This window comes from Anguilla rostrata, chromosome 1 (genome assembly GCF_018555375.3).
Source record: "Anguilla rostrata isolate EN2019 chromosome 1, ASM1855537v3, whole genome shotgun sequence".
In the NCBI taxonomy this organism is placed as follows: domain Eukaryota; kingdom Metazoa; phylum Chordata; class Actinopteri; order Anguilliformes; family Anguillidae; genus Anguilla; species Anguilla rostrata.
This window is the reverse complement of record NC_057933.1, coordinates 57,339,788-57,367,066: the sequence shown is the minus strand read 5'-3', so window position 1 is coordinate 57,367,066 and position 27,279 is coordinate 57,339,788. Positions and strand designations below refer to the sequence as shown.

Sequence of the window (27,279 nt, the reverse complement as noted above, 5' to 3'; positions counted from 1 at the left end):
CCAGACCATTAAAAACAGCCCAAGGCCAAGGGGTGTCCACATACTTTTGGTCATATAGTGTATGATTACCATGAGTTTAAATAGATCTGATCTCCAGTTGATTCATTTCTTTGTTGGGATTGTATAATTGCATTTCTTATTCCATAACCTTTCATGTTATACATCTTATGATTTGTATTGTATCAATGTAATACACAATACAAAATACAAAATGTGTATTGCGTATACTTATTAGTTTAAAAAAAATAAATAAATAATAATAATTAATACTGATTAATACTTATATTAAATGACCTAATGTCCATGTGACTTACTTCTCAACATGTGCAGGAAGCTTCTGAGGAATCTTTGAGCATACTCTTGTTCACCGTGCTTCATGTGACCCAGGTGGACTATGTGCTGCTCCAGCGGGAAGCTTGCTAGCTCCTCAACTTGTGCGTAGTTCAATTCATCACCAACAGTGAGGATGAAAACCACCACACCCCGACACTTAGCTTGCTGGGCTATGGTGTGCAGCTTAGCTGTGTCCCAGTGGCTGGTCTCCCCTCCAATGATGGCTAAGACCATCATGGTTGTGCGAGGATTGGCAGCCTTCAGCATGATGTTCTGTATGGTCCACTCTATGGCATGGCCTAGCCCTGAAGCACCCCCGATCTGTTGCATAGCCTGGAAGATATGTGTCTTCATTTTGTTGCGGTCCTTGTAGCCCAAGAGGTCAAACTCCACCTTTACTGGCACCTGGCCTTCCCTGGGGGGGTAGCTGGATGTGCTGTGCTGCACCAGCGCTACCCTGGCTTTCTTGTTGGGCCCACCAGGCTGAGTGCTAACCACAATCTGGTCCAGCACAGTGCCCAGCAGCTGCTTTATGTCCCCATACTGGTCCGCTTGCATGTTGCGAGAGCTGTCCACCACCAATGCCAGGTCTATGTCCAACTCCTGAGGCACCGGTACCAAGTTGATGCCCATGCAGGCCTCAGCAGGGCTGCAAGGGTCTGAGAGACAAGGAATGTGGTAAGTGAATGGTGTGTTGTCCATCTGTTTTCAAATGTTAAATTTTAACCCTAAACATTTAAAATGAAAACACTAAAGATGCTTTAAGATAGCTTTCACCTGTAGTCAAAACATAATATCATTGGATATAATCATGTAATATATTACATTACAGGCATTTAGCAGACGCTCTTATCCAGAGCGACTTACACAACTTTTGTACATAGCACTTTACATTGTATCCATTTATACAGCTGGATATATACTGAAGCAATGCAGTTTAGTACCTTGCTCAAGGGTACAACGGCAGTGTCCTTACCCGGGAATCGAACCTGCGACCTTTCGGTTACAAGCGCAGTTCCTTACCCACTGTGCCACACTCCGTCTGTGTCTGACAAATCATTGAAGGCTTTTTTATTGAAAAGCCATTAAGATTAAAGTTTTGATTTAATACAAGGGACATTTACACATCCCTTGTATCCACTGTGCTGTATGTCCTCTTCTTGCAGGAATTAAGAACCTCCAGCAGGCTTACCGTAGCAGATGACACACTGCTGCACCTGCCTCAGGTCAGAACCCAGATCCTGTGGTCTCCTCATGACAGTGAGCAAAAAGCTCCCGGTTTCATCAGCCTGAGCAAAAAGTAAAAGCAAAATGGCATCACATTGTTAACCTAGGGAAGCAGTAAGGCATGCTTCAGGTTTGAGTTCTATATGTAACTATTCAGTTTTTGCAATACAGTGCTGAACTATCTACCTGGTTCCACATTTAAATGTAAATATCCAGCAGTATAAATTCATATATATGCAACTTGTCATAGGGTAATTTGCACAAAACAGTAGAACCAAACCCACCCCCCCCCCCCCCCAGAAAATTTAAGTTCAAATCATTTTAGTTACTATACTGTAAATAACATTTAGGAAACGTATGTCTGTAACCCATAATATGGCTTCTCACATTTGCACTTTATTACTTTGGGGAACTTTGGGTTATGTTGTGCCACTTTGCAAGGATTGGAACTCTTGATAAATGACCTCCAAAATACAGCTGAGAAACACTGTATGGCAGTTACAAATTATATAAATTAAGAGCAGTCATACAGAATTACTAAATACAAAATGATGGCATCCTTTTAGAGCAATTGCATATTTACCTTTAATGAAACAAATAATATAGAAATGCAGCTTTGCTGAAATTCTGAAAGTTGTGTTTTTTGATTTCATTTTTTATTCCAAAGTTAGTTTGACCTTATTACACATAAATCATAAGCATAACTATGTACATTCTTTCTTGAAAAGTTATTGTTTAACATGCCTATGATGCATACCCCTTTTCCATTGATAAATCTACATGTCCTTTATAACATTCCCTTGTAATTAAACACCTTACACTTTTGACTCTTTTCATTTTGGCAAACAGCTTTCCGTTTTTACCAGCTAGCAAAATTTCAGCTTTTGGTGGATGTGGCTCAGTTCCATGTGTAAGACATGCCCCTCATTTCCAACATCACCCATTTGGCCCAAACAGTTCTGAGCCAGACACACATGCTCTATTATACCTCAAAAGCACGGCGGACATTGGGAGGGTTTCTGAAAGCGAGGACTGCGGGGGTGATGTCGAGGGCCTTGAACTCCAGCACTGCTGTGGTGATTGCAGCCATGTCCTGAGACAGCCCGTTGGTGAAGAAGACCGCTACCTTCCTCATCAGCACCCCTTGGCGGACCCGCTTGAACACGTTCCGGGCCACGAACCTCATGGCTGCCCCAATGTTTCTGCTGTTAGAGGTCCTCTCCAGGGGGATGTTTTTCACTGCATCCATGAGGTGGTGCTTGCGGTGGTAGTCAGAGAAGCGGATAAGGTACTTGGTGTTGGAGCTGTAGGACAGGACGGCTACACGGGCCCCTGTGGGGCAGTTACTCTCAGCAATCGACATGTCCTCTAGCAGGGTGAGGACCACTCTGCGCATTCTTTCAAAGATCGGGGGAGACACATCTTCTGACATGTCCAGGGCAATCACCAGCTCTGTTGGGTAAGCCGGACATTCTGTCCGACCTGTATTCATGTTGTGAGAGAAAGAATAATGATTAGAAGCCTTTCTGCATGAGGGACTTTGCATGCTGTTAGAAATTACAAACAAAGATTACCAGTATGATGACAAAATAGCCTTTCATTGTATAAACATGATTTTCAACTTACTACAACCATGCCTGTAACACTACATTCAAAATAATGATAAAGATAGCCAGCTGGTTCATACAGTAAAACAAAAAGTAACGCCAAAAAGCAGAACTTGTCATTTTGCGTTGCCCTCACTGAAACTGCAAGAATAAGGATCTTGCTATAAGCAAATGTAATATGTATCTGCACATTATTTTGGATATTGTACAACATCTGAATTGAAGAAAAATTGGTTTCTACTTTAACAAAAGGTGTGATTTGTGTACTCATTTGTTACATTGGAAAGGTTCTTGCATACAGTGCAGCAGAGTAAGATTTAGTAGAATACAGAGCAGCAGAATGGACTCAGCTGTTATATGCGAGAGACACTCTGCTGAATGAGACAAAAAAGCATTTTGTATAATGTAGGTTTTGTGACAAAAGAAAAATGTTTTTAACCCTCAATATACTGCAGTCATTTTTGTATATTATGTTTATTAACCACACAACATTTAAATAGCTAATTTCCAGGTAAACATCAATCTTTTTTCATCAAAATTAATTATACACAAATTAGTGCATTTTTGGTAATGGTCATACAGAAGTATCGATTAATGGCAGGACTCACCAAGGGAGCAAACTGTATGAATAGAAAAATAAAACAAGATTAATCAGAGTAACAGCGCAACTGTGTTGCATGCACAGATATGTCAGATTGCCCTTACAAAATATAAACATCTTCTTAAAAATCAGTTCAATTGTCCATTAGAATAATATTAATTCCTTTATTTAAAAAAAAAAAAACCATTACCAATAAAACCTGAATTTGGAATGTCAAATCTGTGAACTATGTACAAGCATAAGGCTCCTGCTGCTGGCTCAGGAGAGTGAAGGCAATCTGCATTTCTACTCCGAAACATGTGCTGCCAGCCAGCTGCTTCTTTTCACACCACAGCCGCAAGTCACGCAAGTATAGAGCAGGAGTGGAGGAATCCCATTCATATGTATGCGCAGAGAGAGCTAACCAGGTGCCCGGACAGCCAGTAGGAGTCCTTCATGCTATGAACAATGCTATATATCCCTACCGACCAGAGCTCTCAAAGTCCATCCAAGCCTGTCGGGACCCAAACACAATTGATTCAGGTCAAGTCGGGCGTGGGCCAAACAGTATAAAAATTTAAAATAAATAGTCTGTCTGTGTGTGTCTTTAATGGAACAGACAAAGAACATTAAAATTAAAAATAGGCCATGTGGATGTTTTAATATAAAGCATTATATTAAACTCTCTTGAGTTTTTGATCATGGGTGTGTGTTTTAGTCCATCTTGTGGCGTTCCTGCTCTTCTCTCTCTCCTCGTTGTGCTATGTATATGCATGCAGTCTGAGTCTATGTAAGATGCACAACTTTCTTCTGGCAATCGCCGACCCACGTTTTTTTTTTTTCCGGATCGGATTGGGCTCAGCTTAGTAAGTGATCTCGGGCCGGGCCAAGCACAGGCTTCAACTCATTCGGGTGGGGTCGGTCTTGAATTTACTGAATGTATCGTATCCCTGAGGAACACAAAGTCATTATGCACAGCTTCTGTGGGGCTGCAGGCCACAGTTTGCACTGGCTTGGGTCAGATTCAATATGAGACTGCAGTGCTCACTCATGCGCCACGAGTGCCGCTTTTACCAAGTGACGTAGCCAGCAGCTCTCAAAATAATAATTTGAATGAAATATAATGCCGAATGCTGTTAGACACTTCCACCATTGATTTAAGGAATATAAAAACATTGGTGGCAGTCGGTCTTGAATAAATAATAATATTGGAAAATATACAATATATATAAAGTAAACTTACCACAGTTTTCCCTGACATAATTTACCAGCTGACAGGCCTGGAAGAATAAAATAACACAGACATGGAGATGCATTATATAGTTACACAAAATGTTCAGCAGAAAAAATTGAACTCCATGTACAATATTACATTACATTACATTACAGGCATTTAGCAGACGCTCTTATCCAGAGCGACGTACAACAAGTGCATTGGTTCACCATGTAGAGGTGCAAAAGAAACACTAGAGCGAAGTTAGGATCGTAGTGCCAGAAGTGACCACATCGATCAGGACTCCAACCCTGTAGAGTAAGCTGGTCAGCAAACAAAAATCCTACCAAGTACAAACTAGCACTGGAATCACATTTGCCTAATCAGACAAAAACAACATCCTGCCAAATACACTAACGTAATCATATTATCCTAACTAGGTACAGTGAGCTAAACTATAGGCTAGGGAGGGGTGGGGAGAGGTGCAGCCTGAAGAGATGAGTCTTCAGTCTGCGCTTGAAGGTGGTAAGATTCTCTGCTGTTCTGACCGCCACGGGGAGGTCATTCCACCAGCGAGGGGCCAGGACAGACAGCAGACGGGAGCGGGAAGTACAGACGCGAAGAGGGGGAGGTGCCAAGCGTCCAGAGGTGGCAGAACGGAGAGGTCTGGCTGGTGCGTAGGGTCTGATGATCCTCTGGATGTACCCTGGTGCTGACCCCTTAGCTGCCTGGTATGCAAGCACCAAGGTCTTAAATTTGATGCGAGCCATAACAGGCAGCCAGTGGAGGTCAGTGAGCAGGGGGGTGACATGGGAATGTCTGGGGAGGTTGTAGACAATACGTACAGACATTGATCTGGTTCCAGCTGGTCCTCTGGGCCCCTGATTTAAAAAAAAAATAAAAGGCTGCAGTCATTAAACAAATTTCATTTTGAAAATATTTTAAAATATTTGTAGGTTTATAAAATAAGGGTAGGTTTCCAGGCAAACATAAGCAGAACTGGGGTAAAAAATATATTAAAAAATCAGGAGCTGACCGGGTGTCCTGGAAGCCCTGAAGCTCCAAGTTCTCCTGGTTCACCTGGCCTGCCTGAGTTCCCCTGAAACAGCCAGCCAGTTAACAAATCAATACACCAAGCAAGCACATTTAATGTGGCAAAGAGCTTTATATCTGACCATGCAGTTAACCCAAACTGGATTAGTACTGTTTACACATAATCACAATAATCTACTGTTCTATGTCATGTTAATTCATCTAGGGTACAGAAATTTCATCATTAGATGCAGTAGAAAATGAGAACAAATAGAATGAAACATTGCTTTCAATTTTTTTACGAATTCATTAATTACCTAAAAAATTAATTACATCAAAATAATGACATGTTACATGACCTCCTTTCATCTGCTTGCCAATAATAAATGCTGATATAAAAAAAGACGTCATAGGCACAAAGGTTCTGCATCCTGCAATCACTACTATGAACATGCTGTTATTGTCTGAACTAGAAACATATGAGAAACATAATTTTACATATGACCAGATTTCAAGTTACAGTATGTTCTCATATCTCATACCAAAGAACACTATATTCTTTTTTAAATTATCATTGAAAACGTGCTCTTACAGCTTGGGCCAGTTAATGAACTGCCCCTTGTGTTTTGCATTGTGTGCTGCTAACACTGACAATACTGTAAAAGGTGTTTCTTTAGAGTTAGTGTAAAATTGAGTGTGTTTCATAGCTGTCTTTGACAGCACAGAGGAGTTACTGCCTCAATATACTTTAGCCTTCAGCATCTGCTGGTCACAACTTGTTCCTATGTGTCTGTCCAGTTTGCTTAAGCATTGACTTCTGATAACTGCTTTTTTTATTTATGTATTTATTTTTTTCTAAGTTCTTTTGCTTAGTTAATCTGGTCCTGAGCGGACTGTACATTCATGGAATTCACTGTTATACACAGATTTTCATATGGCAACAATACACTGCCATAGATACATGACCATATAAAACTGACTACTCTCTTCTGAAATTATACAGGGACCCATACCCCTCTGCCACGGTTTCCTTTGGGACCTTGACCTCCATTTCCCCCACGGAATCCATCCTCTCCCTGGAGAAAAAGAAAATGCCTCGCCCTCAAATAATTTTAAATAAAAGGGTTGTATACAGTACATTTACAGTGTTAAATTAACTTTTGCAGCATACATGTGGTCCTAATTCGACTCATATAAACTCTTAGAGTTGAATTAACACTGGAAATTCAACTGTGTAGCATCAATTGTTTATTGAATTCCCATGAAGTAAAATACATATGCATGTTCCTTTTTTCATTATAACAACTCACCTGGAGTCCTGGGTAACCTTGGAAGCCTGGTTCTCCCTTGAAAACAAAATAATTACACAATTCATAAATTGTTTCCAAAATAAATTATAATTGTACAAATTGTACAAAAAAGCTTACACCTTCCATACGTGTAAGTACTCATACATGTTAACCCTAGAGGTGCAAACACTAAACAATGTAATTTCTAGAGTAATAACACCCATAGTTAATGATATATTAATACAGAACAAAGATGTAAAAAAAGTATTGGAAAAAAAACATACAAGAATAAAATTTTAAATGGCATAAATGAAGAATGTTCATTTCTTTATTTAAGGCACTAAAGACAAATCATAGAAACATTTTATTTTGAAGTGAGAAAACAAAAACATACCATACCACTTTTCCTATAGAAAGATCGGATTTGACCATCATAAAGTGAAACTGTACCTTCAGTCCTTTGGGTCCAGGCAAACCATAGCCATCTCTGCCATCAAGGCCCTGTTTGACAGCCAAAATGTTTTCAGATCAATATTACTTTCAGATTTCAGAGTATGCTTTTCATTTTTAAATGTTTAATGTTTGTGTTCCAACAAAATGCTCAGATGCTCTGAGGAAGAAACTTGAAACACATAAATTGCTTGGTGTGATAATTATTTGAATATAAAGAAGTACTATGAGCTTCGTATGTTTGGGACTAAGACATTTTTTCTTTCTTAAATTGGCTCTGTACTCCACAATGTCTACTTTCATTAACATTTATATGTCCCAAACATTATAGTGCCCTGAAATGGGGGGCAATGTATAAAAAGTGCTTCTACATGGGGAAACCAAAGTGTGTAAAACTAACCTTAATTAAAGCGGAGAATATGCACATTCCACATGTGACCTGTTTGATTATAAGTCTAAAACTGTGAAGTACAGGGCCAAATCAAGAAAAAAAATGTATTTGTTCATTATGGAGCTCACTGTATATCTTTTGGGGAGCTGTGCACCACCCTACCCACATATGAACTTTAAGGGTCCAGGCAAATTAGATTCAAATTGTGGTTATATTCCCCAAAAGTGACAACTGTCTTCTTAATATTTCTTTCAAGTGTTTCACCCAACAAGCTCAGGACAAATAGGGGTTGACATGGCACATAATCATAAATCTTGATTATGAAGAGGGAAAGAGGGACTAAATCATACCGGCATCCCTCTTGGTCCCAAGGGTCCGACTGGTCCTTTCTCTCCAATGTCTCCTGGCTGGCCCTGCAGGGGAAAGCAAATTCAGTGGAGAGACTTGAAAGCAGTGAAAGAAATGTGTAACAATTGACCTCCTCAGCAATGGCTTTGGAGATATAGGGCTATATTTTAACGATCTAAGCGCACGGTCTAAAGCGCATGGCGCAAGTGCATTTAGGGCGTGTCCAAATCCACTTTTGCTAGTTTAACAGCGGATAATCTGAGCGCAAAGTAAGGCGCATGGTTCAGACGGGTTGTACTTAGTCTAAATTAATCATAGGTGTGTTTTGGGTGTAACATGAAATAAACCAATCAGAGTGTCATCTCCCAGTCCCTTTAAAAGCCAGGTGCGCTTTCTCCTTGGCGGATTGCTATTATAATGGCGGATTTGCCATGTAGTAGGAAAGAATGCTTCTCTGCAGAGAAATGGAACCATTATGACAAGTATTTTTTTTAAATATTGCGCGTTGTGCACCCACCAATGTAGGCGCATATTACAATCTTAATAATGTGCCCTTAAAATAACAGTAAAATACTGCACCATTGGCCTAAGACCAGGTTTTTGTTGGTCAATCGCACAATCGCTTTCCGCTGCCTCAAGATAGCAATGCGCCAACAATGCGCCTGACCACACCTCATTTTAAGACCAACACGCCCATGGGCGCTCAGATGGGTGCAAGTACATTTGCTATTTCAACAATGTGGGTGCTGGATGGGAAAATGACAACTGTGTCGGTGTGAAACTAGCAAAGACACTTGCGTTGCGCTTGGCATTGCTTTGCGCCTGGTGTAAGATTGAGCCCATATACTTTAGTCCCATATTCTACAGACTCTTCTTGAGCATGTGTATGTTACATATTTATGTACAGCAGAGAGCATAAGGCCACAAATAATCTAGCAATGCTGAGTTCAAATCTCATACCTTTTGTCCTTTGAAACCAGGACTTCCAGGCAATCCTTTGTCACCTGCTGGACCATGTGTCCCCTAAGCAAAATACAGAAATCATGATTTACTTGATTTACTTTCAAACCCCATTTTAAGAGTTAATTTTATTCTAGTAAAGTGCCAAAAAAAAAAACTTCACAAATAACTGTTAAAACATTTTCCATATAAGAACAGGTCAGTTGTTCTATGGTAAGGCACCCTGGGATATGCAACCAAAGCTGTTTTTAAGGCTATTCATTTAGTGTTTCAGATTGCTGAGGTAATAGATCATGGTAACATTCAGTGATCTTAAGAAGATGAGGGCCCAGCAAGAGACCTGAAGATGTGGCCAAGCAGTTCGGGGGCTCACCTGTGGCCCAGGAAGACCTGGAGTTCCGAATGGTCCAAGTGGACCCCTGGGTCCTCTCACGCCCTACAAAAGTGAGAAAAATTATCTTGATAATTATCCTGACTAGTGTGTTTCATTATTGTGCGTACCTAGTATGCATTACATATATATATATATATATATATATATATATATACAGATGGGTGACAAAGTAAAGGAAAAACCTGATGAAATTAGTGGAGAAACATAACGAATGCAGATACTTCCATACAGATTCACTGCATGATACAATTAAGCAATTAACACCTACCATTCTCTGTGGAATGTATAAAAATGCTAAGCAGGCCCAGCTGACCTCGATTTTGGATCAAGATGTTAGGAGGAAAAGATCTAAGTGACTTTGAAAGTGGGTTCATTATTTAGGCATGGATGGCTTCAGTTATACAGTGTTCAACCAGCTAGTGTTTCAATAGGAACAGTGACTAATGTGACATCTGCATTTAGATATATCGGAAGGACATCAGTAGGCATAGGGTTGTAAATTGTGGTCGAAAACTCACATTCAATGACCGTGATCATCGTGCATTAGTGCAATATGTAAGGAAAAACAGAAAAGCAACTCTTCCTCAAGTGACTGAGAATGTCAATGTCTGACGTTATCGGACTGTGTCAGAAAGAACAGTCCGTCGACAGCTACATAGAAAGGGATATGTAGGGTTGCAGGGCATAAACCCCTCATTATGCACAAAGATGAATGCACATTTGAGAGTTCAGTGGTGCAAAAACCATAGGAAATGGTTGACAGAGATGTTGAAAAAAGTGATATGGTCAGATGAGTCATCCTTCATCATATTCTCGACAAGTGGGCAAGTGCACGTGTGGTGTACACCAAGAGAACGGTACAGGCCTGAATGCTTGACCCCCACAGTGAGGGGGCTGGTGGCTCTGTTATGCTGAGGGAACCATTTTCCCGGTATGGTTTGGGTCCACTTGTCCCCTTAGAGGGAAGGGTCACTGTAAATCAATACAGTTATTCTGAGTGATCTCCTCTATCCTATGATTAAACATTTCTATCCTGATCTTCCAGGATGACAATTTCCCCGTCCACATGGCACAAGAGGTCACTGAATGGTTTGATGATTATGAAAATGACGTGAATCATAAGCTGTGGCCTTCGCAGTCACCATATCTCAACCCAATTGAACACCTATGGGAGATTTCTCCACCACCATCATCAAAACACAAAATGAGGAAATATCTTTTAGAAGAAAGGTGTTCCATCCCTTCAGTAGAGTTCCAGAGACTTTTAGAATCTATCCCAATGCACACCGAAGCTGTTCTGGTGGCTCATGATGAGTCAATACCTTACTAAAACACTTTACAGTACATTGGTTTTTCCTTTAATTTGTCACCTGTCTGTATATACATTTTAAGTCCTCTTATATGTTCCAGGGATAGTTACACATATCTTACACAAAATTCTGCAGAGAGGGAGAGAAAATGAAAGAGAAAGAATGTGAGCCAGACAGAGAGAGACGGGGTGATAAAGTACTTGCTGAGTAATTTCAGTATGATAATCTTCTGATATCTGATATTGGGAAATCACAGGAAGTACGCTCTGATGAATAGTACACTCATCAGAGCATACTTTCCATGATTTCCCAATATGAATGTCTGCTTTTTTGGATTAGGGTATGGAGGGGAGACAAGGGCAGTGCTGTTGCCTCATTGGACTCTTAGCCAGAACACTTTGCAGTTGCCTAGTCAACCCCTGTGAATGGATGTGGAAGGTATCTGCCAAAATTGAATGCACCAAAGGGCAGACACAAGGTGATGGCTGCCATTCCAGCTAATTCCAGCGATTCATTGTTTTGAATTTTATCAAGCATTCATTTGAGAAGTAGCAAAAAGTAGCAAGAATAGAACAAAGATTCAAGTGTTTACTTGGGTGAACAGATAAAGGGATATGGGGTGTCATGTGTCACCTGTGGACCACTGGGTCCAGGGCTCCCTTTAGGCCCCAGCTCTCCATGCTCTCCCTTCTTCCCCTGCAAATGTCAGGATAGAGTGTCAATCAACGCACAAGTGTACACACACACACACACACACGCATGCACACACACACACACAAAATCATGCGCATGCACACCGGTATACAGTACATATAGAAGGGTATATAAAAGGTAAAACCTGGTTTCCACCTCACACATGATTAGTAACTGGTTAACAAATGAAGTAAAGCCTACAGAAAACTTGTGGAAAAGGCGTATTTACTCTTCTTTATTTACATGACATAGACAAAATAAGTGTATTCAAACAATGATAAAATCACTCTACTCATCCAATTCTGTATATGTACCGTTTTTGGCAGTAAGCTAAAAAAAAATCATGACATTCCTAATTGGTTGCTAGTTTAAACATCCATGCACTGTACACTCGTATGAACCAATAGCATTTTGTCCAGTAACTATTGCAGATAATGACTCATTTACGCAGTTATTTTTCATTGTTACAACTGTACTGCACCTCTGTTTCAACTGTTTCAACTCGAATACTACGCAGTTGTAATATGCTGCAAAGTTTTTGCCCACACTTGTACCACTGCTGATGGCAAAAACGTTCATTTACAGCTTTGCTCAGATCTCCATAATCTTAAGTTGAACCTTTCAATAAATGTGCACTATTTAACAAAATCGGCATCCTGTATTTTCACCACGTCAGGTGTAGGTCATACTATGCGAATACCACGGCTTGCCACTTCATGCCACCGCTGCTCACCCTCTAAGGTTTTTCCCTCCATTAACTAGTTTCCTGGGGGAAACCTTACACACACACACACACATGCATGCCACACATATGAAACAAAAATTGTACTTTACCTTATCTCCAGGTGGACCTCTTCTACCCTGAGCACCCTTTAAAAAGATGCAATGTCAAATGTAAATGTATGCAATACAAAAAAATACATGAAGAACAGTTTGGGTGATCTTTTGTTGATATTTAGGACAACAAATAGCACCGACAAATAAATGCTTACTCCATGTCCTGGAATACCATTTTCTCCAGGAGGGCCATCCTCTCCTGCATCTCCCTTTCAGAAGAGAAGAGGGAGAGAAACAGAGATAAAAACATGAAACAACTGGGTTTTTTGGGGATTGCTTTGGAAATGACCACCCTTCTCTGTGTGAACGCCTGTTTTGCATTTTGACCTCTTGTGATGGATTACCCTTTTGCCTCTTCCTAGATAATGAAGTCAGAAAGCACATTGGCTGTCTGGTAGTCTAAGTCTGCCTAACATTGGAGAAACATTTTTTTCTTTCCTTTTGTTGCTTTTCCACCCAGTAATATTACTCATTAATATTAGCCCAGTGCAAAAAGTCACTGGTCTTCATATGTCTTAATCTGTGCTCCTTTACTGTATATTTAGCGACGACTGTGCCAGCTATCTGATTACTCCATTGGAAAGTATTCCAAACTTCCTTTTGAATGTGTTTTTCTTTGTAGTGTTTCTTCAAGTTATATTAGAGAATGTAAATAGCAAGAAAAAGGTTTACTTGATTGAATCACTTAAACCCCTCTCTTAACTGTATTCCAAAGTAGCTTGGATCTAACTAGAATAGACATGTAGCAGAATTTTTGTGAGCATGAAACTGCTTCATCTGCACAAATCTGATTAATGATATTTACTTTCGACACTGTGTTTATGGACACAATATGCCATGAATTTTGGCAGGGAAAATAAGAACACTAGCACCACACAGTCTGTGTTTATACGTGAACTGAGAACAAATAGCTCTCTCACATAAAAGGGTTCTGGTAACTACCCCTTTTTGTCAAAGCAGTTGTACCAATGTCTAACTTGGATGAGTCAATAACACGTGGTTTAGAGAGAAAGTGCCCCCAGGTATCAATTAGGGATCCATTTTTGACATTACTCCAACCATTTTATGATCAGCATGTGTACACCAATGAGAAATGGTTTCACAAGACAGCACCCTTCAAGACAGCACCCTAATTGATAAAAAGTGAGTCACAGGTTGAGATGTGTGTTCTCAGTGAGGGTGTGTTTTGTCATATACCTGCATGCCTGGGTTTCCATTTTCACCCCTCGGACCAGGGACTGTGTTATCTTCACCAGGCTCCCCCTGGAGTGCAGACAAGACCAAAGAGAGGCTGAGTAAAGGACAAGGAGTTTACTACAACATAACACGTTATTATTCTGGCATCCCATAGAGGCACTGTATCAAACACCAAAGGAAGACCATTGACCATCATTTCAGATACAAGACATTTTTAAGGGTATAGGTCTGCTTCCACTTCCCAAACCAGCCACTCAAAAAAGGTACAATTTGCCCTTAAAGCTAAAGACCCCCAGCCAAAGCCAAAGGAAGCAATCTCACTCTTACTGATTCTTCACAGGAGTGATGTCACATTCTATTGTGGTCACTGATGTCATAACTCATGTTTTCTGATATCCCCTATTCTCTCGCCCTCTAAACTACACCTCAGCCAACTGATAGGCATCAGTATTAGCTTGCTAAGACAACAGGCATTCAACTCAGTGATCAGCGAGGGCTGCAGTTTGAAGACTCACAGCAAACCTAACCCTATTCAACACTGTCATTCACCAAACACACTTAAAGACCCCACAAAAAGAGCAATTGATGTATGCATTACTCTATAGTCTGAACAAAAATGCATGACTAGCTCTCATTGAACAGGTTTGTCCTTTTTAATCATGTTTTATTTTCAGTACAATTAAACTTTGATCTGTTTCTGCTGCTTTTATGTTTTGTACTTCCCAGTTAGCATATGGCCAGAATGCTGAGGAAGTTTTATGATAGAAATACAATTGGTAGTGAGATAAGGTTTTGACTAGTATGTTATTTCACAGAGAAACTTACCAGGTCACATACAAAGTTACTGGTAATATACCCTGACAGCTGTCATTTAGTCATGATAAAAGGAGGATATATGTCAAATACTTTTAAGAATTCCAAATGAAGAGTTCCAAATGAAAGTAGTAAAATGGTAGATTTGTTTAACATGACCTTCCGCAGTTCAGATTTTGTTTTTTTCCTTTAAAAAGGACAGCTGACAGGCCACCCTCCTTTTGTATTTCTCGCTTTATTCGAACAGGGTAACACATAGAGTAGGGGGGATTGTCCAGAAAGTGCCAAGGCTGATTTCAAACCGCCGCGTATACAGGGGAATTTGAATTTGACTTGAGAATCTGGCCCGCCAACAAACTCTCCTAGCCTGAAAATATATTTTTTAAGTTGAATAACAAAACTGAAAATAAAATGTTTTAAGGCCATACCTGCAATGTTCCTTGTAACGTAATGATAATATTCAAGGGTATATCCTGAGAACCTTTATTAGTTTTATTCTCATTTCAGGAATGTTCTGAGAACCTAAATTAATTTATGTTTCAAATGAGATTAAATGAAAAACTGGTTGTGTTAGCATTGTAATTACTGTGCGGTGTGGTAGGGACTGAATGTCAGATGATACTTACAGGGTCACCTCTCAGACCAGGCTGACCTCTGACCCCCGATTCTCCTCGGATGCCCCTACGGCCCTGCAATAGATACCCATCAGGAGTCAGTGATCACCTCCACTTGACATTACACCACTGCACCATTCTTGATGTGATATTTTGATGAACTGTGCCATCTCTGTGCCACTGTGCCATCTCTGTTAGATAGGGATGTACATACTGTATACTGTACCCCCCAAAAATCTTTATATGAGTTTTTATCTCATATAAAGACAGTGTGGATGGTAGTGTATACAAGTGTATACAAGTTCAGATAAAAATTGCCCTTGGTATAGAATAGAGTATAAGTACTGTGTAAACAGTACTGCAGTAAATGGTTTAAAATAAAAGTCCTTAACTGGGCTGCCTGGGCTTCCTCTCTCTCCTGAGGCACCTGGCGATCCAGTCAAACCCTGTCAATTCAACAAAATGAATATTTAATATACCAGCCAAAAAACAGATAAATTAATCAAACAATCTGTCAACCAATCAAGAATTTAAACGTCAAGAATTAGTCACTCTGTCACACAAACTAGTAAATGAATGACTGAATTCACATAATGAATGAAGAAATTAATGTATTAATTATGAAATTAATAATCAGTAAATTATTAACCATGAATCATACCACTGAAATCAGATTCCATTCAAATTCAGTTCATTAGGACACAAAATTAAATTCATAAATTCAAAATGCCTGCAATGTTCTATAAAGATTTTTCAATTTCTTGAATTTCAATTTTTTTTCTGATCTTACACAAATTGAATGTAAATGAAATCCTATAAGCTTAACACGCCAGGCAACTAAATCCTCCTGTATTCTGGCAAATGTCATTGGCAAGTGTTAGTTTAACACTGAGTAAGTATGTGTTACTGTAAAAACATAAACAAATGACTGAAACATTACTCTCTGTCATTATGCCAAAGTCATTTTTAAAAAATAAAATCCAAATAAACATGCTGGTTTGCTGCCCTCTCAGATGGCAGGAAATTACTGTAGAATAGTAATATGAGTTAAGAGACAGGAATTACCTGCTCTCCATGGACCCCATCCAGTCCATGATCTCCATCTTCTCCCTGTCAGAGAGAAAGCATCATATACTCCATCATGGCATCAGGTCACCATTTGTAGAAATGATTCACCATTGCATATGTAATATTTGTTTCTACACAATCTGAGCCTGTCATGTAAACTGCACCTGTGCAAGGAACACTACAGCTGAAACATTACTAAATACTTTGATGTATTTTCCCATAAGCCACTAACTAGTTTACACTATATCCAGAAAGCTTTCATCTTAAGCAAAGCTAAGCAGTGCCTAGTGTTAATTAGTAATACTGAGCAACACATCAAACCTTATTTTAAATACAAAGTGGCAACAGATGTGGTTACATTTGATAAATTGTACTGTTAGAGACATCAACCGCGAGAAATAGGGGAGCTAATGTTAGGTAACAGTGTCATGTTTTTTCACTTGTTTTTATCCACAACTGTAAAACTAAGAAAAGGAGGAGGTTAGCTGATATTTTTATTAGCACAGTATAAACCCATCAAACAGCTTTTACTGAAAGTAGTTTTGAAATACAGCAAGTATGGTGGGATTGTCGGGCCCGATGACAACAATGGAAAATAGCACATAGCATAAATATCATGCAGAGCAGCAATTACAGAATACAAATACAATAAATGGATATTGCTACAAAATTCCAGCGTGAAAAGATATCAAATATGGCATTTTTAATATGGCATTTATAATATGGAAAAAATGAAGGACTATAGCTTTAAGCAAACCTTCTAAAGGGATTGTAAACAATCATATTTCTGTTCCCAGATGTCACATTTCTTCATGAGTACTTCATTAAACAGGTTTAAAAATAATAAAACTTTTTAAAGATAATGGCACATTCCATGTGTGTGAAAATGGTTTAAAGGCACTTACTCTATTGCCCCTGTAGCCTCTTGATCCCTGTAAAAACAAAACAGGTCAAACTCACTTATTCGCTCATTTGAAATGCTGACCATTTTGTATGCATACAAAATGGTCAGAATTTTTGATTCACTTTATGAGGGTTATGTGCTTCTTACAACAAAGGTCAATTTACTGACCATTACTTCGTCTGTTGGTGAAATGGAGATATAACTGCAAAATACAGAAGGATATTTCTGGGACTGGGGACTTCTGAGGCAAACACATATTTGGCTGAAAAGAGCATCTTACCTTGATTCCTCTTTTCCCAGAACAGCCCTGTAACCCTTGTGTTCCATTCAATCCTGGTGGACCTCTCCCCCCCTGAAAACAGCCCCAAAAAAGAAATATATCCATAGGCAGTTCCACCCTCCCTATAGCATAGGTCTATCCCTGAAACTCATTTACAGGTAAGTGATTAAGACTTATTGTATTATGCTCATTTTGTAAGCATTAACATGTGCCTGAACATGAAATTAATTACTCACAATCCCCCCTTCTTCTCCTGGGAATCCAGGGTGACCCTTTAGACCTGAAAGACCCTGTTTGGGAACAAATAAAAAATGTATATTATTCAAAATGTACACAACGAGGATCAGGAGCTGGACTAGGCACTTTGCTTTTGTCAACAAAAGAATTCCCCCAATTGCACTGAAAACCACCCAATCACAGCATGGCCACATCAGCTGGAGTCTTACCTTTCCCCCTGGCACCCCCCTGGGACCACGGACCCCCTCCTGACCAGAACACTTACACATCACCCCACAGCATTCCCGTCCTACCACAGTGTCCTACAGAGGGAGAGAGAGAGAGAGAGAGAGAGAGAGATAGATAGATAGATAGATAGATACACCTCTCGCTAGTAATTTCATTATGATAATGTAATTGCAATTGTGCATGCCTTTGTGCAGTAGTGTCTACTCTTGACCATGGGATCCTTTTCTTCTAGCCAAATAAGGTTATTAAATACATGTTTTTAATTTTTTATCAGTTTCAATTCAAAAAGAGTTCTTAACACAGGTTTGGTGCATTTTTCTAATAAATATCCTATTTACTTCTCTATTCTCTATGCTCTTCTTTTTCCACGAATTACTTTGATATATTGACTAGACGCCTGATTTATAAAATGGTCTTAAAATCAAACAGTATCTTAAATAGGGTCTTATGCTGAAAAACATGATTAAGTAGCTATTCATAAAATCCCACTTGGATGTGAATATGAGGTCTCTATGTAAAGGTTACACTAGACATAAGCTAATTACCTGCCGGTTTTGAAGATGTACTACACCTTTCAGTAAGGGGAGCCGTTTAGTGTACCATAAATGACAAACCAATAGATCTGTCAGTGACAAACCAATAGATGTGTCAATAGCAAATCAATACATATGTATATCAAACCTATATATATATATATATATATATGATATAATATATATATTTATATATAACTATATCACGCAAACCGATATAATCATACACTAAATGGATTATTGTTCTCCTAAACTGAACTTCATATTTGAGGGCTGCATGGAAATGCCTGAAGTGTATTGTGGGCACACTAAGAATAACATTTAATTGATAATCAATTTTAAACATGAAGAGTGCAAGAAATGCAAGCCTATTTACAGGAAAATGGAGCATCGCGTAGTTCTGGCAGGCCACGAGAGTCAAGCGCTCCGGCTGAATCAGCTGATGGCTCAGCTGAGTGATGTTCGCCTATCACAGTACATTCACTAACAGGGCGGTCTACTTAAACAGCCTCCTCTACTCATTCGGCTGCTCCTCGATGCAAGCGCTGCACGTTGCTTCGTAAATCCTCCACACCAGCTCCATCCCATGTGTAAAGAATTTGCATTTATCAATTCCTAGTGTAAAATGCATTGCTCCACCCTATGTTAGAACTTGCTTTGCTGCTGGATCTGTTCTGTGTGTACCCCTCTAGGGGGGTTTGGCTGCTGGCCTCCCGGCCTTATCCACGCGGGCTGCGTGGTTGGCGGGAGAGCTCCAGAACAGAGCCATACCGCCAAACATAACTGTATTTCCTTTATTGTCAATAAAGTTCTACTTTGATGACAGTGGTCCTGACAGAAATGGCTGTTATTAACTGCAATCACAAGATGGGCTCATTGTAAATGACATGTTCAAATTGAAGTTCATTAGCGATTTATATCTATATTGTAGTTGCGTATAACATAGATACACCAGTTTGAATCAAGTGTAAGCATAACTTGGGAAATGATCTTGAGTTACAGTCAAGTTTACATCTAAGAACTTTTTTATAAATCAGTGTTCACATTTAGGGTTTCAGGTCCATTACTGAAAATATGTGATTTCTATCAAATTGAATCATTTGCCATAATACATTACAACTAGTGAAAGTATTAGCCTAGTTGTTCAAGACCTCATCTGTTGCGAAATGAATATGGAATATTCCTTCTTTGTAACATAGACTAAGTGGGTGTATTAGGCATTAAAATTCAAATAAAAAGAATTAACTGAAAAAACATTTAAAAATCACTGCAATGTGTGGAATGAAAACCATCATACATGAAGGCCAGGACCCACAAATTTGCCATTAGCTAGCATATTTGGTAATATCATAACCTTCAGATTTGTGATCTAGAGCACCACTTCACAATGGTCTTGATATAAAATATTCAATATTATATTGAGCTTTAAAATATTAACATTAGGAGTGCAAGTGAACAATTCAAAGCAATTGAATCCAGTGAAAGTTACAACTGATCAAAGAACAAACTTTCCAGAGGGGAACCTACAACAAAAGCTGACTGAAACAATTAAATGTGATACTCACGATTTGCTTTAACATGACACTGGCAACATTCTGCATGCCAATGGACAGGGGCTGCTTGTAGCCAAAACCTCTTCCAAATTCAACCATCTGAAGATCGCTGGGGTTCCGGACACCCTCCAGACCCACTAACAGCAATGCTTGAATTCCTATTCCAGAGGCACGGAGGAAAGCAGTAGGAAATTGTGAGGAAACAACTGAAGAAACAATGAGAGGCCCCAAAACTCTGCCTGTGGTCTTCTGCACTTGCCATACCTTCTCTTCTGAGGCGGTCTGATTCTGCCTCTAGCTTTTCAATGATGTCATCAAATCCATCTGTGAATATTATCAGGATCTGCAGGAAAACATAATGACAAAACAAGACTCTTCCAGACAAGCCCTGATTAGGCACAACACAAATTTGCTGATAAAAAGGGTGTATCACATAATATAACGAATGAACCTCAAAACTTCATGACCATAGTGATTTTGTAGAACAACGGCTCTGTAATTAATCCAGAAAGCAATGTTTTTATGAACATATATAGCCATGGAAAATGTTGAAATAAAACCAATGAGTAAATCTTGTATCCTGTATCCCCACGCAAACCTTCAGTCAACTTACCTTCACTCCGGCACGGGACTGTTTTTGGAACTTTGTAGAGAAGGCTTGCAGCAGCTGCACATTAAAGAAGGTTGGCTCAGAGGTCTGCAGGGCCATCACCTTCTGAACCACCTGCTCATTATACCATTCAAACTCGTAATCATTAATGACCCTCCCATCTTCGCCAGCCACCAGGAAGCCAATGTTGGGCTTGATGATTTTGCCTTCAGTGCAGCAGAGTTCATCCAGGGAGGATGAATAACGGATGATGTCAGGCAGGTATGCCTTCAACTTCTGCTGACCATTGAAGAGCAGATCAGCTCGCGGCCTCCGGGAGATGTCAAATCCAATTCCAATGTCCACAGAGCAAACTGTAGAGAAAAACCATCAGACTGTAAAAAGGTTTCACCACTACAACAAATATATATTGATTGTTTCTCATCTCAGGACTCACCATCTGGGCGGTCACGGGGTGGATTGCATATGGTGTCCACCACATTCTCCTTGATCTTCTCCAAAGCGGCAAAGTTTTGGGCAGTGAAGAACCTGTCCTGGGACCCAGCGATTTGCAGCAGCTCGAAAGCATGGATCCGACCCACGCCGATGACAAACACATTTATGCCCATGGACCTTAACACCTCGGCTGCATGCTCCACATCATCTTGGGATTCCCCATCTGTGATCACCACCAAGTTCTGAGAGACTTTCTGGGCAATCCGGCTGCCAGTGGAGGCTTGAAAGAACTGCTGGATGAAGTACAGAGCTTTGCCAATGTACGTGCCCCCGCCAATCTGCTCAATGGCCAGGATATTGTCCTTGACGTCACTTATGTTGTCATACTTGTTAAGATAAAAGTTTTTATGGGGGTCCGTGCTGAACTGGGCCATCCCCACCCTCACATGTTCCTGGCTTACTTGGAAACTGCCAGTCAGGTCTGACACAAACTTCTTCATCATCTTAAATTCCACTTCCCCAATACTGCTGGATCCATCCATAAGTACAACCAGATCAGCCTTCTGCTTGTCACACACTGGATGGGAGAAATAATGACAGTGTTAAAGTGGAGTGAGAGCATTTAAATTAAAATGATTTTTAATGTCTCCCCCCTTTTTCTCTCAATTTGGAATACTCCATCACATTCATCATGACTCATTGCTGCAACCTCCACTATTGAATCAGAAGTTCAAGACAGCATGTGATGTCAGCTGCGGCCTCCTATCCCACCACAAGACAGGCCAAAGACATGCCAAAGGAAGACACTTCATGCGCAGCTCAACTGACACATTTGCAGGTGACCAGATCATGGTGCTCATCCATGCACTAGAACAGTACCTTAACAAGAAGAGCCACCCAGCAGCTCCATTTAAATTTTTTACCATCATTAATAAAACTATTTCACTATTCAATTATTATTTTAGTTATATATTAATGGATGCATAACACTATGTGCATAAAATTATATATGTAAAGTAACATGTACTGTAGAATTATATAATTCTACTGTACATGTTACTTTAATGTTCTGATTTAGAAGATATTAGTTCAACCATAAGTCACATTTCTCCATTTGTACAATTATTCTTTAGTATATTCTTTCCCATTAAAGCTGATTTTTGTCTCCAGGATACCCTTTACTAATTTTCCAAAACATTACCTTCCCCATTAATGATTATGTTCATGCAATCATGCTTTCTGAAAGTAAACTTGAGGTGAACTTGAACCCACCAGATTAACTTAAACAGTGGCAGAAAGTTGGAGGCCACAAATAGCGTGCCTACCTGGTTTCGTTTCAACACACAGCACATTGGAGAGGTTTTTGTAGAGCACTTCCAGGGCTTGATAGCTGTCCACGTAGAACACCTTTGTTGGATCCCCTGTCATGACTTCCAGTTCCTTCTTGTCAGCACCCCCCACTCCGACGCCATAAATCTTGATGCCCTTCTCCCTCACTGCCCTGGACCACACCGGAAGGGCCACTGCATCTGTGGCCTCCCCATCTGTGATCACCATCAGGATCTGAGGAACCTTTTCAGCAGCACGGCCACCGTACAGTGGTTCAAAGAAGGCCAGCGAGTACTGCAGGCCCAAGGCTGTGTAGGTATTACCGCCAGGCGGTTCCAGGGCAGCAACAGCTCCTCGAACTTCTCTCTTGGTGTAGTACTGGTTCAATGTAAAACTGGTTTTGGGTGCGTCCGAGTACAAGATAGCTCCAAACCTGGTACGGTTTTCCCCAACATCTGTGTTGTTGACCACTGATGTCATGAATTTTATCATGCTCTGGAAATCACTTGGCTGGATGCTGCTTGAACCATCCACTAGAAAGATCATGTCTGCAATCTCTGTCTTCTTGCAGTCTGTTTAAATGCATGAAAATGAATACTAAATAAGATATTTCAAGAATCATGTTGCCAATTACACAGCATATGTGCATTTTAAAACAATACCGTTCAACATTTTTAAAAATGGCAATCTTTATTTTTTCAGTTTCGGTGGATTTAGCGACATCTGTGGTGACAGGTTGTCACAAACGGTGTTAGCATGTTGCTGAAGGCCCAGTCTCTGGTCTCACTGTCTGCTACTAGTCGCACCCGTGGGGAATAGCATATTAATGAGCAATTGCAGAACGCAAACACATTGAATCAATATTATTCCAAAAAGGCCATCATGAGAAGGTATATAAAAATATGGCATTTTTTAATATGAAAAATTAAGGATTGTCCCTATAAGCATTTAAAAATACATCTTAAAGAAGCATTTAAAAACAATACTCACCGGCCTCAGGGTAGCACAGCTTAAAGAGAATTATTTTTTCTAAATGTTGGAGGTCATCAAAGTCCCTCTCAGTGAAGACCCTTTCCTGGGACCCGCTGATCTCCAGCAACTGGGAGTTGTTGGCATTGAGAACTCCAATTGAGTAGATGATCACGCCTTTGTTTCTCAGCTCTTCAGCTGGCTTGGCCACTTCATCTTGGGCCTCGCCATCAGTGATCACAATCAAGAACTGCCTAACATTCAAACGCCCTCCTTTGGGTGAGTCAAAGTACTTTGAGGCAAAGGACAGAGCAGTTCCTGTGAGAGTCCCTCCATCCAACTGCTGAATGGAGCTGATAGCCTGATTAATGCTCCCTTTATCATAGAACTTGTTCAGGGGAAATTCCTCTTGCTGTTTTATGCTAAACTGCAAGACACCAACATGGAGCTTGTCCAGACCTACTACAGACTTGTCAACTATAGACATCATAAACTGCTTCATGTGGATGAAATCAGAGGGGCTGATGCTACCTGAACCATCAATCAAGAACAGGAGATCTCCCTCCATATCTTTGCAAACTATGAAAAAAAGAAAACATAGAGATTTAGATAGATATTTTACCAAGGCACCCTGGAATGTTCTCTGAAACCTCCTAAAACTAGATCTAAAATAATTGGTACATAAATTAATCTTTGCTTAAATTCTGAAACCTGGTTACTGATTTAGTTTTTTTATTCAAAATCTAGTTTCACTTATCAAATCTGAAACACATAATTCTATATTCTAAGTAGTTATTGTTAAACAAAGACACCAGCATAATGCCCCCCCCCCTTGCCCAAATAAAAAAAATCTGTGTATGGCCCTTCTTTGGAGTGTATGGATAAAAGGTACATACCCTCCTCAGAGCAGATGTCTGTGACAATTTCATCTTTGATGGGCTTCAGAGCATCAAAGTCATTGACAAAGAACTCCCTGTCTGGAGAGCCAGCAATCTCCAGCAGCTCAGCCTCATCAGCACCCCTCACCCCAATGGCATAGATGATAACACCCTGATCACGCAGCTCTTTTGCTGGCTGCTCAACCCTGTCAGTGGACTTCCCATCAGTGATGACGATGAGAAACTCGGGCACCTTTTCGCCCCGGGTCTTGGAGGCATCCTTGAACAGTGGGCCCATGAAGGTCAGTGCTCGCCCAATCTCTGTACCCCCACCCACCTGAAGGATATTTTCAACAGCTCTCTCCAACGAACTGCTGCTGGTGTGCTCTGTCAGACGAAATTCCAGTGTAGGGTAATCTGCAAATTTCACTACTCCTACCCGAACCTGGTTTGGCCCAATCCTGAACATGTGCAGAAACTCTAGGATGAACTTTTTCATGTCCTGGAAGTCACTTGGATAGATGCTCCCAGAGTGGTCAATCAAGAAGTAAAAGTCTGCTTGCTCCGTCTGAACACAGCCTGAATTATCCAGGATATAGCGTGAGAGGTGAACATAGTGAGAAGGATGGTGTTAAAGAGAGTACAGGTAGTTGCAGAAGAATGTGACAAAGTTGTGACTTACTTAGAGTAATTATTTTGACTGCTAGTATTCATTTGGTCAACTACAAATTTTTCCTAGTAATAGCATGAAAGTGGCTTTTAATAGCAAATGGAATTTAATCAAGTAGATTTTCACATTTGTGATACACAAGGACTGTAAAGGTACTGCTGCAGCTGCTTAACTGGTATACTACTATGAATTTAGAAAATCATTGCGTTACATGCTATAAACTTTATCAGTCAGTCAGTCTGTGAGTGACTGACAACCTGAGTGAGTGATAGATATTGTTCGTTCTAGGCTGCTTTTTCCAGTCACAAAAAAGCACCAGCTTTGCATTTGATTTACTTCACAGTTTATAATTTACCTGTTTTCAGATTGAAGCTTCTGACAGGAACAGCAAAGGCTCTTTGAAGGATGTTGTTACACAAAAGCTTCTGAAGGCTCTTCTCCAGTTGAGTGAGGCTGTCAGCCTTGAAGACGTGCTTCCTGGCTGGATGGGAGGCGATCTGGTTCAGTTCCTTCTGGTCAGCATCCTTCACCCCGACAGTATATACAGTGACCCCTGTGCGGCGCAGTGCCACTGCAGCTGTTCCAACATCATCCTGGGACTTCCTGCTGGTGATGACGATGGCCAGCTGCTGCACCCCCTGGTCCTTCCGGCCCCCCGCACTCTTGCTGAACATGTTTTCACGGGTAAAGTTCAAGGCAGCGCCAGTCTTAGTTCTCCCCTCTTGGTATGGCAGGATGTTAATGAACTGCAGGATATCAGCCTTCTCCTTAATGCTGTTCAGGTAGACCATTGCTTTTGGAGCACTGCTGTACAGAACGATACCCACCCTCACTTTCTTGAAGCTAACATCGAGGCCATCTACAATGCGGGAGATGAAGTTGCGCACTTGCTGGAAATTAGCCTTGCTGCCAGATTGCTCCACAATGAAAACAATGTCAGCCATTCTGGCTGACCTGCAATCTGAAAAACACAGACTAAGATTAGTGGTGAACGAAAATAATTAGTATAGTTTCATATACAGATTGAGGATTTACAGCAAAGAACATCAGCAGAAGAAATTGTGACATTACGTGATGCCAATACACAATAAATGAATAAATCTTAATTCCATCATGAAGGCAGAGCAAGATCACAGAAGAGATTGACTCACATAAAATGTGGAATATAACGTAAGTTTTTATTTTCTAGAAACCAGGCCAGGGGAATGTTATCTCATCATACACATAACACATGTAAATTCAAAACATAAATTAAATAAATGACAAAATTTAACTGAATAACTGAGAGTTGAATCACCTGAAGGCCCTGTTGCCAGTCCCAAGTGGGCTTCCTTAGATTCAATGATACCTTTCACCTCCTGAGGTATCAATGCAATGCTCTGTGGTGAAGTCTGGAACACATAGGGTGATGTGGCAATGAGCTCCAGCTCCTGTCTGTTGGTTTTAGGCAGTCCAATGGAGATGACGGTCACCCCCTCAGTCTTGATCGACCGTGCGGCCCTTATCACACTGTCCTGTGACTGCCCAGCGGTGATGACCAGCAGGAACTGCGGGAAACCTTCAGCAATCCGGCTGCCAGCAGCTGCGTTGAAGAAATTGACACGAGCATGTTCCAGGGCCCGCCCTAACTGACGGTCCTTCCCAGGCCGCAGTCGGAACTGGTTCTTCAAATGAAGCAGGACTTCGTCTTTGGTCCGATACTTGTTCAGCAGGAACTCCACCTTAGTGTCAGAGCCGAACTGGGCCAAGCCGATCCGATGTGCCTCACTGCCAACATTCAACTGGTTGACTGTTCGGTTCAGGAGGATTCTCACCTTTCCCATCTCAGCTGTGCTGTCCACCAGGATGAACACATCAGCAAACCTTGGAGCTAATGTTTAAAATGAAAAGTTTACATTTTTCAGAGTGTAATAACATGCGGTAACATTTTTCAAGACAGCTGAGTCACAGCACAATTCATACTACATTCACATACAATGACTGACTATAAGGAAATAAAATAGATAATAATCTTAAAGTGCCTATCCATAATTTTTTAGTTTTGGTGGATTTGGTGACATCTGTGGTGATTGGTTGTCACAACAGTTTGTTTTCATACTACAAATTTGAAATAAAACAAATCAGCACAGTTTGCTTGGGGGTGTAAAGTGTGAATGTTTCAAGATAATCCAGCAGAAGCATATTTTAGAGAAAGAGACGGTCAGTAATGCTGTTTGACATGGTAATTCTAAGCAACATATCAAACATAATTTTAAAGACAATGTGTCAACAGATGTGGTTACATTTGATATATTTTA

The 27,279-nt window shown here is 40.4% G+C and overlaps 1 protein-coding gene across 4 annotated transcripts in view; it reads right to left on the bottom strand.

The window, feature by feature from the left end:
- Nucleotides 1-27,279, bottom strand: part of LOC135259630 (collagen alpha-6(VI) chain-like) — a 53,592-nt gene that overhangs the window by 8,261 nt on the left and 18,052 nt on the right. For 3 of the 4 annotated variants that reach the window (XM_064344203.1, XM_064344220.1, XM_064344230.1), the window contains exons 5-37: nt 26,280-26,852; nt 25,338-25,943; nt 24,331-24,891; nt 23,456-24,013; nt 22,462-23,037; nt 21,138-21,713; nt 20,705-21,054; nt 20,356-20,434; nt 20,104-20,249; nt 17,987-18,079; nt 17,777-17,830; nt 17,541-17,612; nt 17,262-17,288; nt 16,354-16,398; nt 15,681-15,734; nt 15,301-15,363; nt 13,862-13,927; nt 12,820-12,873; nt 12,662-12,697; nt 11,768-11,830; nt 9,804-9,866; nt 9,431-9,493; nt 8,473-8,535; nt 7,732-7,782; nt 7,303-7,338; nt 7,006-7,068; nt 5,997-6,059; nt 5,806-5,841; nt 4,991-5,027; nt 3,776-3,787; nt 2,549-3,042; nt 1,526-1,622; nt 315-992 (exon numbers count right to left, since the gene is read on the bottom strand). In XM_064344203.1, coding sequence (XP_064200273.1) covers nt 315-992; nt 1,526-1,622; nt 2,549-3,042; nt 3,776-3,787; nt 4,991-5,027; nt 5,806-5,841; nt 5,997-6,059; nt 7,006-7,068; nt 7,303-7,338; nt 7,732-7,782; nt 8,473-8,535; nt 9,431-9,493; nt 9,804-9,866; nt 11,768-11,830; nt 12,662-12,697; nt 12,820-12,873; nt 13,862-13,927; nt 15,301-15,363; nt 15,681-15,734; nt 16,354-16,398; nt 17,262-17,288; nt 17,541-17,612; nt 17,777-17,830; nt 17,987-18,079; nt 20,104-20,249; nt 20,356-20,434; nt 20,705-21,054; nt 21,138-21,713; nt 22,462-23,037; nt 23,456-24,013; nt 24,331-24,891; nt 25,338-25,943; nt 26,280-26,852 — 6,408 coding nt within the window. The remainder of the gene's footprint in view (nt 1-314; nt 993-1,525; nt 1,623-2,548; nt 3,043-3,775; nt 3,788-4,990; nt 5,028-5,805; nt 5,842-5,996; nt 6,060-7,005; nt 7,069-7,302; nt 7,339-7,731; nt 7,783-8,472; nt 8,536-9,430; nt 9,494-9,803; nt 9,867-11,767; nt 11,831-12,661; nt 12,698-12,819; nt 12,874-13,861; nt 13,928-15,300; nt 15,364-15,680; nt 15,735-16,353; nt 16,399-17,261; nt 17,289-17,540; nt 17,613-17,776; nt 17,831-17,986; nt 18,080-20,103; nt 20,250-20,355; nt 20,435-20,704; nt 21,055-21,137; nt 21,714-22,461; nt 23,038-23,455; nt 24,014-24,330; nt 24,892-25,337; nt 25,944-26,279; nt 26,853-27,279) is intronic. The other variant, XM_064344211.1, reaches the window with a different exon arrangement.